The 15,933-nt window shown below is 42.9% G+C and overlaps 1 protein-coding gene across 1 annotated transcript; it reads left to right on the plus strand.

Moving 5' to 3' along the window:
• Window positions 1-7,447: 7,447 nt before the first annotated feature.
• Window positions 7,448-14,414, plus strand: LOC118922771 (zinc finger X-linked protein ZXDB). The gene has a single exon (XM_036905895.2). The coding sequence runs from the start codon at window positions 8,898-8,900 to the stop codon at window positions 11,373-11,375; it is 2,478 nt and encodes an 825-aa protein (XP_036761790.2). The 5' UTR covers window positions 7,448-8,897; the 3' UTR covers window positions 11,376-14,414.
• The last annotated feature ends 1,519 nt before the right edge of the window (window positions 14,415-15,933 follow it).

The following is a 15,933-nucleotide window of genomic DNA, read 5'->3' on the forward strand; positions in this document are numbered from 1 at the left end:
TGCTTTAAAGTGAATAATAAATCAAAATACCCAAGACTTTTTTTTCTCTTTTGCTGTTTGTTTAATGTGCTATTGTTTTTTTGTGTGTGTTCTGGGTCATGTTTTCAAAATATTTTCTTCACATGCCACAAATGTACTTTTTTCTTCACTGTCCATTTCACTGTTGCCTTCACCTCCCTCCTGCCCCCTCTTGGAGCATGGTCCCCAGGGCCCCAAGCCACAGTTGGACAGCTTTACCTGTATCTGGACTTTGGCTCTGAGTTCCCTGTGACGTTAGCTGTAGACTCAGGCTCAGCACAGAGGGCAGGACCTGAAGTGTAAAGAGGTTTGCAAGCCAGATGGCTACCTTGGTCAGAAGAAAACTATTTTACTGCAGCCTGCTCGGCAGGGGAGTTACTGGTTCTCACATCATTTATCCCACACACACAGATGTGAGGTCCCTGCTCATATGGTCGTTTTTCTTCCTCAGTATCTCTCAAACTCTCCAGGCCTAGGCCAAGAACAAAAAGACCCAGAACAAAAGAGAGTAATGCACATCTCAAGCAAGTTCCTGCTTTTCAGCTTGATGCTCCGGGAATCTGTCTGATTCTGACGTGAATTGCTTGTTAGGCACAATTATGTGTCAGAAGACTGATATTTAAGGAAGACTCTGGACTAGATACCTGCTGTTGAGAAAATGAGAAAGTGATGAGTAGTTATTGCAAATACCACTTAATGACTAAAGTACTGAAATAGGTTAACTGGGTTGGATTGTACCATTAATTCCAACCAATTCCTGTCCACAGTTCTTCTTTGTCCTAAGACCCTACTCCAAGGTTGCATACCAGCCCACCATAGACCTTTTGGGAAGTGCTAATTCCTGGAAAGGTAAGTCATGTGAAAGACAGAACAAGGCCAGTTGTTGGGAACTAAACAGCTCTCCTTGGCCTAGGCCTGGAGAGTTTGAGAGATACTGAGGAAGAAAAACGACCATATGAGCAGGGACCTCACATCTGTATGTGTGGGATAAATGATGTGAGAACCAGTAACTCCCCTGCCGAGCAGGCTGCAGGAAAATAGTTTTCTTCTGACCAAGGTAGCCATCTGGCTTGCAAACCTCTTTACACTTCAGGTCCTGCCCTCCGTGCTGAGCCTGAGTCTACAGCTAACGTCACAGGGAACTCAGAGCCAAAGTCCAGATACAGGTAAAGCTGTCCAACTGTGGCTTGGGGCCCTGGGGACCATGCTCCAAGAGGGGGCAGGAGGGAGGTGAAGGCAACAGTGAAATGGACAAAAGTTGAAAATAAATGTGGATAGATGGTAGTTTCTATCTTCATCATATTACATGGATAAAACTCGAGTGAAATGCAGCAGGTATCTTTCAGAGAACATAAACTGTCTTCAAGACATGAAGAGGTTTGACCTGCAACAGACCTGGAGGGCAGAGGGTCAGGTCCTGCAATCTTCCTTGCTGAGCAGGTAACCGACACAGTCCTTTCCAGCCATGTGCTCTGCTGGCAGACAGTATGGAATTTTCCAGAGAAAGGCTCAGGCCCTCAGTTGTCCCTGGTCCATTTTTGAGTTCCAGAGAGATGCTGTTCAGAGTGTTCAGAGCACCCTCTCTAGGGAGAGGATAGCCCTGACATGTTTGTTTCTTGAGGTGAAATTCCTCTGAGCCACTCAGAAGGTGCCAAGCTTGCAGAAGGCAGGGAATCAGGGCCTACATGAAGTCTTGCAGTTGCCATGTGACCCCTGGGTATGGTTTGGGATGTTTGTAGTAAGAAGAAATGGAGAAGGGAAGACAAGCCTCGCACTCATACAATTTCTGAGGGAGCTTAACGTGATGGAGCCCAGGCATCCTCAGAAATTTTATTACATTCTGAGAGTAGGTGCAGGGCATGGGGAAGGTTTCTGTGGTGCAGTAGTTGTCAAGTTTGCTCAAAGCACAACTGGTCCCCAGGCGTAAACACAGATTTTACCACAGCCCCAGCCCATCTGCACTCACTTGGACCAGGGAGAGAAACTATTTGAATTTATAGGAGCTATTAAACCTTGCTTCTTGCTCTGCATCCTCTGCCTGAGCACGGCAGGTTGGGGTGAGGGACAGAGTAAGACTGTGCCTTTGTGCTGCCCACACCTCCTCCTTTCTCCACTTTTTTTCTTCTGCTGGGGATTAGGAGTGACAGAGTGACAGAGAAGGGGTCACTCTGGTTGCCAGTGGGACACACCCCTGAGCCCACACGCCATGGGGAGCTCCCAAATTCCCCTTCCTCTTACAGGGAGAGACACCACGGCTATAGAGCCCACCTTCATAAATTACAGATTGGAGGTGTCCGTTTCCACAGATCCTGTTGTTCAGTGATTTTTAGCAAGTGAGAGTGCTGCTTAGATGCCCAGTGGTGACATCTTCCCAAGTGGCAGGCCGAGAGGGCTGCTCCTCCTATTAGTGAACAAGTTTCAGATTTCACATTTGTGTCTTCCCATTTCCAGAGTGGCAGTTAAGAGAAGTTGGACCAGGCAGCAGTTCCACCCTGAATTTAAAGGATAAAATCCCTGTTCATACACAGGTCCTCGCGTACAAGGTCTCAGGGTGCATGGCATAGGAAGCCAGCCCAGTCCTGTGTGTGAAGGCTGTGGGCTATTGTCTTGCATGGCATCTAAACACAAGAGGTGAATATGCTTTGTACACTGGTAGTACTAGGAAGAGAGCAAACGAGTGCAAGGATGAACAACTGTTAAAGTATTTTCCCCTGATTTAGGGGTATCTTATTCTGTCCACTGAATGTGGACATGCCAAAAGAAGAGGTGTTTTTTTTAAATTAACATGTCTCTCTTTCTCAATATAAGTTACCAGTTCAATCACTAAGGAATGGATGGTTTGCCACTTAAGAAAGACAGAAATGTGTGTCATTTGCTCCATCAAGTTTTGTCCATTGTGGAGCCTAAAACCAATTGAGAAAAGTGCAATTAAAGCACTCAGATGAAGACATTGGTAAATATATACACTTTGTAAGACTCACACAGGAATCTTCTGCCCTGCTCCTCCACGGACAGGGATCTGTTGGGCATGACTTTAAATGAAATCCAAGCATCTTCTTCTCCCTGTTTACCTTAGGTGCAGCTACCAGGAGAGGTTAAGGTACAAACTAATCTGTTCCTGAGAACATGTGCTCCTCATACTCATGGTGGAAGAGTTCATCTCATCACACCCCAAGGCTTTCCTTGCAGATGGAGCAGGCAAGCCCTGGGTAGGACTAGAACGGTGGGCTCCTAGGCTATCTGCCCTAACCCCATGACACCCCTTTGTACCAGAGCCTGGGTTTTGTAGCAAAACTCAGTTCAGGCCAGGGAACCCTGTGTCTACCAAGCATCCTAATCAGTCTATTAAAACTTTGGAAATGGCCAGTCTTGCTGCTTTAATCATTAATTTACCAGAGAAACAACAGGATGATAGACACTTTTCCTTGGGTGAGCTAACAAGACAACTGTCAGGTTTGACAGGTAAGGTGCCTACTATTCATGCAAACTAAGAATCGAAGGGACTCCCCTGAACTGGTAAAGGATATGAAGCTAATTATTAATGTACTGCCTGTCCACTCTAAATTCACCCTTCAGTATATGCTCTCTGATAATAGATGAATTTCTTTAAGCACCTCTCCTTTGAAGTGAGCACAATGTGACACTTTCTCAATAGAAGGCACTGGAGGGACACTGAAGGAGAAAGTGGCTCTCCTGGGATTTCTGGCTTTCAGAGGTATGGGTGTGAGGATATCCATCCTGCATGCCCTGCCCCAGGCATGAGCCCAGAACAACTGTTCTCATCAAACGTGCAATCCTGGTGTGGTCTTGTGGTCTTGTGGATCAGCTTTCTGTGTCCCTCTTCACAGAGGACATCCTGTGGTCCAAGCCACTGCCCACTGATTCCCCCTGCTTACCTTCTCTCATCCTCCCCCCACCACACACCAGGTTTATCTCCTGTAGTACTCCCAGTGCTTCAGTCCTTCCAACACTGAGGCCTCATGATCCTATGTACTGGGCATTGTTAGCTCCAGACCTCCAACTCTACCAGGATCCCTATTCCTACTACATGCCCACACACTGGCCACCAGCTGTGGCTTGTCCACACTGGTGTGCTCCACAGGGTGCTTCCTGCTTACACTGCACCTGCAGACCAGCTCTGGTGCCAGAAAACCAGCAAACTACGCTGCCATCCAGTAGGTTCTTCTTCACCTTCTCCCATGACGCCATGGAGGAGGCAGCCCCATTCCGAGTTTGTTTTTCCTTGAATACTGTGTCTCAGCCCCAGGATACCATGTAGAATTTTCTTACATCTTATATACATTTGTATATCCTGTATACATTTTTCATAGTTTGATAATTCTTTACAGAATACAACATCTACAGCAAATAGCATTCTTAGAATTACTGAAAGCTTTCTCTTTGAGAGCTGCATCAAGGGAGGATGTCTTCTGTCACCCAGAGAGAATGATAATGGGGGAATAAAAGGAACAAAATGCTTGGAAAGGAAGGAGTAGGACTGGCATAATGTGCAGATTATATGACTGTGTGCATTAAACCCTACAGGCATTTACAGACAAATTGTTAGAATCAGTAAGAGTTTAGACAAACAATTGATTTATGACACATGTGGCACCACAACTCAGGTGGAAAAGGGCACTTTTCAACGTGTGGTTCACTGAGACAATCGAATACCCACATGTAAAATAATGGAACTCTACTCAGCACAAATGTCACTTGCAGGTGGATTAAGACCTAACTGCGAAATGCAAAACTATAAATACTTTAGAAGGCAACAGGAGAATACTTTCATGGTCCCAGGGCAGGGACAAATTTCTTAAAACAGAAAAGCACTAACCATAAGGAAAAGAATGATAGGTTTGACTACATTATAATTAAGATCTGTTCACAAAGCACAACATAAAGCAAGTGAAAATACAAACAACAGAGCAAGGGAACATTTTGGCCACATATACAACCACCAGTGGACTGTCATTTCATACATATAAAGAAGTTCTTAAATCAGTAAGTACAAGATAGAAGAGAAAAATAGAAAAATGGTTGAAAGAGTTGGACTTGAACAGACCTTTCACAGAAGAGAAAATCCAAAAGACTCATAAACATGAGAATGTGCAAAACCTTAATTGTAAATAATGTAATAGTAATTGCAATAGTAAAAAGAAGAAATTAAATTCTGGCAATACCTTGCGTAGGTGAAAATGTGTAGCAGCAGGAACTCTCTGTGCTACTGGCGGGACTGTAAACTGGTACAACCACTACAGATAACAATTTGGCATCGTCTAGAAAAGCTGAAGATTTGCAAACCCTATGGCCCAGGGATTCTGTTCTTGGGTGTATACCCAAGAGACTATGAGGAATGTCCAACTATGTTCATTGCAGCATTGTTCATAACAATAGTCAAAAATTAGAAACAAACCTAGTGTCCGTACACTGTAGAATGGTATAATCATATCATAATCACTTTGCTATTCCAGATCACTGGAATAGGATCTACCGCTACCACCACCATGAACAACATGGATGAGTTACTCAAATAAATATGACACAGAGTGAAAGAAGCAAGTCATAAAAGGAGGCATGCAGTATGATTCCATTTGTATAACTTCATATCAACTCTATTGTTAGGGATGTATAACAAAAAATGGTGGTAAAGCTCTAACGAAAAAGCACTGAAATAATTATCACAGAGTCAGGATAATGACTATATCCATAGGGGAGCATGTGGGTCGTGATTGGAAGGACTACCGTGGCTGTATTCTGGAAGGCTGGCAATGCCTCTTTCTTGACCTTGGTCCTGGTTACATGGGCGCTTGCTTATCTAAACCTGGCAGATATGTGTTGTGCAGTTCTTTATATCTCAGATTTGAAAAAAAATGCTTCCCCCAAAAAGTGTAATAGAAAGAAAAATATGTGAGGTACCCATTTGGATGAGGTTTGAATTGTTATGGATGACAAACTTGATCTTCTAATCGAGAATCACCAAGTGTCCATTATCACAAAAAGATGGGGAAAGCAGGGATTACTGATACTATAGGTACCCTGAAAATAATGCTAAAATTTATGTGGAACCAAAAAAGAACCAGAACAGCCAAAGCAATATTGAGAAAGAAGAACAAAGCTGGGGGTATCATGCTCCGTGATCTCAATCTACGCCTCAAAGCTACAGTGAGTAAAATAGAGTGGTTCTGGCACAAGAATAAGCACATAAAGCAATGGAACAGAAGACAACCTAGAAATAAACCCACGCATATATAGTCAATTAATATATGACAAAGGAGGCAAGAATATACAGTAGGAAAAAGACTGTCCGTTCGATAAATGGTGTTGGGAAAACTGGACAGCTACATGCAAGAGAATGAAACTGGATTACTGTCTAACACCATACAGAAAAGTAAACTCTAAATGGATTGAAGACCTAAATGTAACACATGAAACCATAAGACTCTTAGAAGAAAACATGGGCAGGAATCTCTTGAACATCAGCATGAGTAATATTTTTCTGGATAAGTTTCCCCGGGCAAGGGAAACAAAAACAAAAATGAACAAGTGGGACTACATCAAACTAAAAGGCTTCTGTACAGCAAAGAAGACCATCAATAAAACCAAAAGGCAACCTACTGTATGGGAGACTATATTTGCCAATGATGTATTTGATAAGGGGATAATATCCAGAATATATAAAGAACTCATTCAAATCTACACTAAAAAACCCAGATAATCCAATTACAAACTGCGCAGAGGTCCTGAATAGACACTTTTCCAAAGAAGACATACAGATAGCCAACAGGCACATGAAAGGATGCTCCACAGCACTAATCACAAGGAAAATATACATCAAAACCACAATAAGGTATCACCTCACACCAGTCAGAATGGCTACTATCCAAAAGACAAGAAATAACAAGTGTTGGTGAGGATGTGGAGAAAATGGAACCCTCCTACAGTGTTGGTGGGAGTGTAAATTGATTCAGCCACTGTGGAAAGCAGTACGGAGGCTCCTTAAAAAACAAAAAACAGAAATATCACATGACGCAGTAATTCCACTTCTAGGAATTTACCCAAAGAAAGCAAAATATATGATCCAAAAAGATACATGCGCTCCTATGTTTAGTGCCCCATTATTTACAATAGTCAATATATGGAAGCAACCAAAGTGTCCAATCATCAATAGACGAATGGATAAAGAAGTGGTACATTTATACAATGGAATACTAGTCAGCCATGAAAAAGGAAGAAAATTTTGCCATTTTCCACAACATGAATGGACCTAGAGGGTATTGTGCTAAGTGACATAAGCCAGGCAGAGAAAGACAAATACCATATGATTTCACTTATATGTGGAATTTAAGAACAAAACAAAACAAAACCAGTGAATGAAACAGAAATAGATCAAGGATACTGAGAAGTGACTGGTGGCTAACATGGGGGAGGGGTTGGGGTGGGTAGGTGAAATAGCTGAAGGGGATAAGGAAGTACAAAATCTCAATTATAATATAAATTATTCGTGGGGATGAAAGAACAGCATAGAGAATGTAGGCAATAATTCTGTAATACCATTCTATGTCAACAGATAGCAACTACAGTAGTTGGGGTTGAGCATTTAATAAGGTACATAATTGTCGAACCACTACGCTGTATACTTGCAACCAGTAGAATATTGTATTATCAAGTATATTTAAATTAAAAAAATACTGGAGGTACTTCATAATCTAGTCAATCACCGTAAACAGTTTTCTTGCTAGATATTTCACTCTACATTTATACCAATTCCCAACTCACTGATGACAGGCAGATTGGAGGATCATCAGCATCATTAATAAGAGCATTAGGCATCACAGGCCAAATCCATTACAGTGAAACTGGGCCACCACACTTAAATGCAAGCCAAGCAGGCACGCCTGGGCTGTTGGATATGGTCATCTGTGCATTTTTCTCAGGGGAGTCCATTGCAGTGACTTCAGGTTTAACCTTATCACGTTTAACTGTTATTCCTGCCCAGAGACCTCCACGTGCTGGAGAATCTAAAGTAAACTGGGGGAATGTCCTCATTGTGCTGTGAGATTGGACATGAAATTTACCATGGCGTAACCAATGTTGGAAGATGCATTGTATAGGGAGAACCCAGGAATGGGTTGGGTTTTCCAGATTTCAATATAAATTACTTCATGCTCCAGGCTTTGCATCTTTTGGCTGAGCAGTGCTAATCTGTTTTGGCCCCACCTCTTACTCATTCTAATCTCTGCATCAGGAGGGCGAAAAATTTAACTCTGTGACGAATTCTCCTGAGGACCTTGCTCAAGACGATTCTGGATATGGAAGGAAAAGGGGAAAGAAAAATACATCGTTTTTAATAGGGATTGCTAGCACTATGGTGGTTTAATGCTGACGCAGAGTGAATTCTCAGGAATTTTCGCTCATCTATCAATCCGGCCAGCCAGCCAGCCAGTAAACAATTTTTAACACATGAAAAGTACTAAGCACCATGCTTAGCATAGGGAAGGACTGGGGTGTGTGTTTATTTGGGCACATAAAGTAAGGTACGGATTTAAATTGCACTTAGCAGATAGATACCTAGGTATTCCAACACCATCTTACCTAATAAACTGGGAAGAACTCTTTGATATCCTATTCCTATTAACTGCGGGACTTACTTGTGCATGCCAGACTCTGCCTCTGGGCTTTCTGTTCTGTTCTAGAGAACCAGTACCAGAATATTCAAATCACTCTGGCGTTCAACACGTTTTAATATCTGATAGGGCCAGTTTCTGCGCATTGCACTTTTTTTTTTTTCCTTTCAGGAACGCGTTCGGGCCGCGGCAGGGGGCGGGGTTGCGCCTCCGTCGCGGCTCTGGTTCCAGCGGAGCCTCACGGATGCGGAGATGGAAAGCCCAAGGCTGTTCCCGGCTCGTGGGGCACGACAGGGCGGCGGCCGGGACCACGGAGGCCCTGACCCGCAGGCTGGCCAGGCCCCCACACGCCGCCTCCTGCTGCTCCGGGGACCCCAAGATGGCGGGCCCGGGCGGCGGTGCCAGGAGGCCCGCGCGGCCTCACGGGGCCCGGGCCCGAGCCCTTTGGCGCCAAGGCCTGATCACACGGGCGGCGGCGGCAGCGGCGGCGGCGGCGGCAGCGGCGGCGGCGTCGGCGGCGCCGGTGACGACGACGACGACGACGACGACTTCTTCCTGGTACTGTTGGACCCGGTGGGTGGCTACGTTGAGATCAAGGACACTGGCCAGGCCGCGGGTCCTGTACGCAGGGAGGCGGCCGAGCCGGTCCCATGGCTCCAGGCGGGCGAGAGTGGCGGGAACCCAGCGGGCCGCCCTGCTCGGGGCCCCCGCTGCCTGTCCGCGGTGCCTGCCCCAGCCCCGGCTCCGGCCCCGGCTGGAGCCTCGGTCCCTATACCGATTCCAGTCCCATGCCTGGGCCCCGCTGCGGCCTTCGCAGGCACCATCACCATCCACAACGAAAACCTGCTCTTGCGCTTTGAGAACGGCGTCCTCACCCTGGCCACGCCCCCGCCGCCAGCCTGGGAGCCTGGGGTCGGGCCTGCCCTGCAGCCTGGGGGTCTGATCGCCCCGCAAGCAGCGGTCCTGCACACCGCGCAGTCTGGCGACTGCCCCGAGCTGCCGCCCGACCTCCTGCTGGCCGAGTCGGCCGAACTCGCACCGGCCCCGGCACCGGAGGAGGAGGAGGCGGAGGGCCCGGCCGCCGCCGAGAGCCCCCGTGGGCTGCTGTGCCCGGGCCCAGGCGTGGTGCTGTACCTGTGTCCTGAGGCGCAGTGCGGACAAACCTTCGCCAAGAAGCACCAGCTGAAGGTGCACCTGCTGACACACAGCAGCAGCCAGGGCCAGCGGCCCTTCAAGTGCCCCTTGAGCGGCTGCGGCTGGACTTTCACCACCTCGTACAAGCTCAAGAGGCACCTGCAGTCGCACGACAAACTGCGGCCCTTTGGCTGCCCGGCAGAGGGCTGTGGCAAGAGCTTCACCACCGTGTATAACCTCAAGGCGCACATGAAGGGTCATGAGCAGGAGAACTCGTTCAAGTGCGAGGTATGCGAGGAGAGCTTCCCCACGCAGGCCAAACTCAGCGCCCACCAGCGCAGCCACTTCGAGCCTGAGAGGCCCTACCAATGCGCGTTTTCTGGCTGCAAGAAGACGTTTATCACAGTGAGCGCCCTGTTTTCCCATAACCGCGCCCACTTCAGGGAACAGGAACTTTTTTCCTGCTCATTTCCTGGCTGCAGCAAGCAGTACGACAAGGCCTGTAGGCTGAAAATTCACCTGCGGAGCCACACTGGTGAGAGACCTTTCCTTTGTGACTTCGACGGCTGTGGCTGGAACTTCACCAGCATGTCCAAACTCTTAAGGCACAAAAGGAAGCACGACGACGACCGGAGGTTCATGTGCCCTGTGGAAGGCTGTGGGAAATCTTTCACAAGGGCTGAACATCTGAAAGGCCACAGCATAACTCACCTGGGCACAAAACCTTTTGTGTGTCCCGTTGAAGGCTGCTGCGCCAGGTTCTCCGCTCGCAGTAGCCTCTACATTCACTCCAAGAAACACTTGCAGGATGTGGACACTTGGAAAAGCCGTTGCCCAGTCTCCACTTGTAATAAACTCTTCACATCCAAGCACAGCATGAAGACCCACATGGCCAAAAGACACAACTTCGGCCAGGATCTCCTAGCTCAACTAGAAGCTGCAAATTCTCTTACACCCAGCAGTGAACTCACTAGCCAGGCACAGAGTGATTTCAGTGATGCAGAGCTAGTGTCTCTCTTCTCTGATGTGCCTGGCAATAGTTCTGCGGTGCTGGATACGGCACTGGTGAACTCTGGAATCTTGACTATTGATGTGGCTTCTGTGAGTTCAACTCTGGCAGCGAATCTCCCTGATAACAATAATAATTCCTTGGGGCAGGCTGTGGATCCTCGGGCCCTGATGGCCACCAGTGACCTTCCTCAAAGCCTGGATACCTCTCTCTTTTTTGGAACGACAGCCTATGGTTTTCAGCAGAGCGCCTCAGATATGGATGATGTCTCAAGTCTAAGTGTGGAGCCAGTGGGATCCCTGGGCTCCTTGGCTATGAAAAACTCTGGTCAAGAGACCCAAGCTTTGACCCCCAGCAGTAAGCTAACAGTGGACACAGATGCTCTGACTCTTTCGAGCACACTTTGTGAAAACAGTGTCTCAGAACTACTGACGCCAACCAAAGCAGAATGGAGTGTACATCCTGATACTGACTTCTTTGGACAGGAGGAAGAAACCCAGTTTGGATTCTCCAATCAAGCAGGAAACCATGGTTCTCAGAAAGAAGCAGATCTTATCACAGGGACTGGCAGCTCATTTTTGGTATGAACTAACCCTATTCATTCCTCGCCGCACGGCTTACTCTTACTAATTACACTCAATGTTAAAGATGTTCTGGACTAACTGTTTAAATGCAGTCATTTCTTTTAGGTTTTAAAAAAGAGCAGAGTCCTGGGCTACGAGTTTGGAGATTTAAATTCTGATCTTGAGCCTGGAACTGACAAGTTGCGTGACCCCGAGCGAGCCACTTAACCTAATTGAGCCTTAACTTCCTTGCTTATAAAATGGCGTGGTTTGTATAGATTGTTTTTAAAGTCCTTTCAGCTCTCTGATCCTTGATAATACTGAAAAAAAATTAGGTTTTTTTAAGTGATGTTATTTCATGAGCTTATTTTGCAAAGGTGCATAAACATATACATAATTGCATAATGAAATCCATGTACTTGTTACCCAACTTCAACTATTATCAGTTTATAAACACTTATTTATCTAATCTCTACTCTCACCCTCTTCCAGTATTATTTTGGAATACTATGCATCACATCATTTCAACCATACTCAGTATGTAGTTTTGTAAGTTATGGGTTCTTTCAGAAGAAGCTACATTTCATTTTCATACTTAAAGGTAACTGATCCTTAACAACAAAAAATATCCACTCAGGGTTCCAACTTAAAATTGTCTCCTAAATGATGCTTATTTTAATATTTTTAATAAGTAGGATCCCAGTAAGTCTCTTAAGTGTCCTTTTACTCTGTTTAACTTTTGTCTCTTTCTTTCCTTTCAATTTTATTCATTGAAGAATTTAGGTTCTTTCACATGTAGCATTTGCTACATTCTTAAGTTTTGGTTTTTATATCCCTATGGTGTTAAATTTCTCTACCTTGTGTTTCCTTAATTTGGTAGTTTGAGCTAGAGACTTGATCAAATTAGAAATACCATTTTTGGATCAGGAATGTTTCATAGGTTGTGTTGCATTCTTTTTTCAGTGGCTCATACTGTCTGTTTTTCTCTCTTTCTAATATTCACAGCTGCTGCTGATCAATGCATTAATTCATGATTACCAATGCTTCTGATATCATGAATGGTTCTTGTAGAGTTTCTATTAGTGAAGATAGAAACTAGTTAAGATATTTATACAAGTTTAATAGAAGTATTCAATGCCAAAAATATTTCTTTAATTATGATACACTAACAACAACAACAACAAAGAGATAGCAAAAAATGTGTTAGCTGTTCTCACTGTTTATCTTCCTGACTTCTTGATGATGGGAGGCTTTGTTGTAGAAATTGCCAGCCAGGATTTTGACATGAATCAGGCCCAGGGTCAAATTTGTGTTGGGTAAGTGGCCTTGAATAAATTAGCCTCACTAAGCTTCAGTTTCCTATCTATAGAATGGTCATAGCAATGCATACACATAGCTAACACACCTTAGATTTTTCTTCTTTTCCAGTTTTTAATACGTAAGGGTAAATATTAGGTGCTTTGGCATATTTTCATGAATTTATATAATCTTCTTATCCTCTCAGTCCTTCCTGCTCTAAGGGAGAAATTGGGATATTTCAATCCTGTTTATGTTCAGGCAATAATGTTATGAGGTATAGAGTGAATGAAACAGGACAGGGAATCTCTCTACTTCCTCCACTGAATAATTTCCACCCACCAGGAATTACTGTGGGGAAATGTCTGGAGTGGAGACATGGCTCATGGTTATAGCTGTATTCCTTTCTATTAAATCTGTTACCATTTTTGCTCTGCTTCCAAAGTCAGACTTTGCTGTGATTGTAGAGCCTGTTTTTGCAATGAAACTCTGGTGATGGAGCAGAGAAGGTTGCCTCCTCTCTGTGTTGTGGAGATCTCATTGTTTGCACTTTCCAGAGTTGGGAAGAAAGACTGAATCTGAATATTATGTAGCTGTCTTATATGAGTATAGCATTTTGAATTTCGTGGAATATATTCACAACTGATACCTTATTTGTTGTTCAAAACATCCCTTTTGACAAAGTCTGTGCTATGACTCATATGACAATTTAGACAACTCACATTCCAAATGGGCTTTGGCTAATGACTGACAGTTTGATACATAGCTGAAAACAAAGAAGATAAATTATTTTCACCTCTCCATTCCCACCCAGCTAACTTTCATGATTCATTCTTGTGTCATAACTAGCTGCTGTTTTCCACTTTGTTTTCTGTTTCTGTTTACTTTCTCCCCACTCTACTCTCCTGAATGTGCATTCCAGTCCTTGCCATGCCTTTCTTTTTTAATTTTTTAATGGATAAGATATCTTCCTGCCATTATCCCTTAGATCTTCTCAGGGCTCATTTTCTTACAATGATAACATTTGTTGAGTGTACACTGCAGTTCTGTAAGTATAGTAAAAAGTTATTTTCTGATCTCAAATAATACTGTGCATATATGACTCATGATATAAGAGGTTATTTTCTAACCTGTTGAGATGAGAAGCAGGTTTCTGTTTCATTATTTCCATTTTGTAAGTTTTGGCAAGGAGTTCTGCTAACGAATATTCTCTTATTTGCTTTAGTGTAAAAGTGCAGTAATGTTTGCATGTGAATGTGGATGACAGTTATTGTAACACTCTGGTAGTGCACTAAAACTTGACAACTTTGAAATGTTTCTGCTCTGTGTATTGGGGGGTATATAAACACACATACACACATATATATTTTTAAGTGATTGTATTCATTTAGTGAAAAACAAAGTAGGCATACTTTTATAAACCAGAAAAATGCTTAGAATTTCATTGTATCCACTCATTCAATTGGCTTCTTTCTTTGCTTTGGAGATATTTGTATTCATAAAGTGCATTTCAAAAGTAATTGTCATTCATTAAGACCTCTTAAATAGACCACACTTTTTTTCACATGTGTCAAGGATTGAAATGAACATACAAGTAGCAAACATCAAATAAAATATTTAAACATGAAGAGAATTTAATACTGTGACTTCATTTTTTTAATTCCTTCAACCAACTTCCAATAAAAAAATATATATCTTTTCCTACTCATCACTGGATTTTCAAGGAACAGATGTTATGTTTATCAAAGATAAAAGCTTTTATTTGTTTTTCGGCTCACAGAGTTTCATTGAACAAATTTGTTCAAATGATTTCTCTTTCAACACCATTTTCTAGAAAAATGATAAACCGCTTCATACTTTCAAGGTAAGGAGTTTAAAATCTGTTGGTGGTGGCATAAAGTTGCCATCACTCCTTTTGAATAATGGTGTGCGTTTTAATTTGTTTCCCTTCTGTTTCTCCTTAGTCATTGGTTTATAAAAAAATCTTGCCAATGGAAAACAGAAAACATCATGGCAGAAAAAGAATTATGTTTCTGGAGGATCTGTTAATCATGCTGATCATCAGTTAAAAATATATTGGCTTTGACATTTTTACCAATTAGTATGATTAATATAACATAATGCTTAAGTAGCAAGGAGTGAAACATGGATAGATTATGAAGTTTATTTCTCTCTGTAACAAAACAGTGTTTTTATCCAGGAAACATATGAGAAGGCAACTTGTTATCTGGAGACTCCACTGTATTTCAAATTAACAAACATTTATTAAGCATTATTGTGCAAAATACAACATAACATATTGAAGGTTCTGTAACAAGAGGCATATGCAACTCTGATCTTTAAGGAAATCATAGTTGATGAGATGAGATAGAAAAATATACATTAAACAATTTGAGAACAGAAATGGGAAGTTTAATTTGGTAATGAAATCGCTGAGAGGTGAAAAAAGCAGAATAATAAGTTTATTCTGGGCACAGATGAAAGCCAGTGAATATGTTTTAATACAGGAGTCATCATGAAAATGATGCCTTAGAAAGGTTAATGTAATGGAGATCAACAATGTGAATTAGGTGGTCGAAACTAAAATAGGAATATAAGCAAGAATGCTTTTATAGCAGTTCAGGTGTAATATGATGAAACATGAAACCTGGACTAGAGTGGTACCTGTGGAAAGCAAAGGAAGGAACAGTATTAAAGATGCTTTCAAATTGAGGGAGGAATATTACTTAGTGCCCCATTAGAGACAGAAATAGATAAATAGATGATAGAAAGACAGATATCATAAACTGAGAGAAATCTGGAATGATAACTCAGGTTTCCTTGGGGACTATAATAATATTTTTAATAACAGAATGAGTGAATTTAGGAAGTCCTGTTTGGAAATGAATGTGTAAAGATGGTGTTTAGTTCAATGGTAATTGATAAATCATAGTTATCCTTGCATAAGCTATTCATACTGTGGTTTATTCACTTTCTAGGCCACAACGAGGGAATACTTCCTCTTTCTTGGTTTCCGCATGCACGCTCAGAATTATCTAGACAGTTCTGATCTTTTTATTTCCCTTTGAATTTCCAGAGACCTTTTCTTCTTGTCCTGAATTATCTAGATCTGTACTGACCAGTAAGGTAACTACTAGTCTTATGTAGCTATTCAACACTTTAAATGTGGCTAATATGGCTGAGAGACTGAATTTTTAATTAATTACATTATTTTTAGAAAAACTTTAACAGTTTAAAATTTTTTCTGTAAACATAACTGTTTTAGTAGGATTAAATTTCACTTTCA

Source organism: Manis pentadactyla, chromosome X, assembly GCF_030020395.1.
Source record: "Manis pentadactyla isolate mManPen7 chromosome X, mManPen7.hap1, whole genome shotgun sequence".
NCBI classification, from domain to species: domain Eukaryota; kingdom Metazoa; phylum Chordata; class Mammalia; order Pholidota; family Manidae; genus Manis; species Manis pentadactyla.

Bases quoted from the DNA above. Each gene is read 5' to 3' on its own strand.
- LOC118922771 (XM_036905895.2), top strand. From the start codon at position 8,898: ATGGAAAGCCCAAGGCTGTTCCCGGCTCGTGGGGCACGACAGGGCGGC.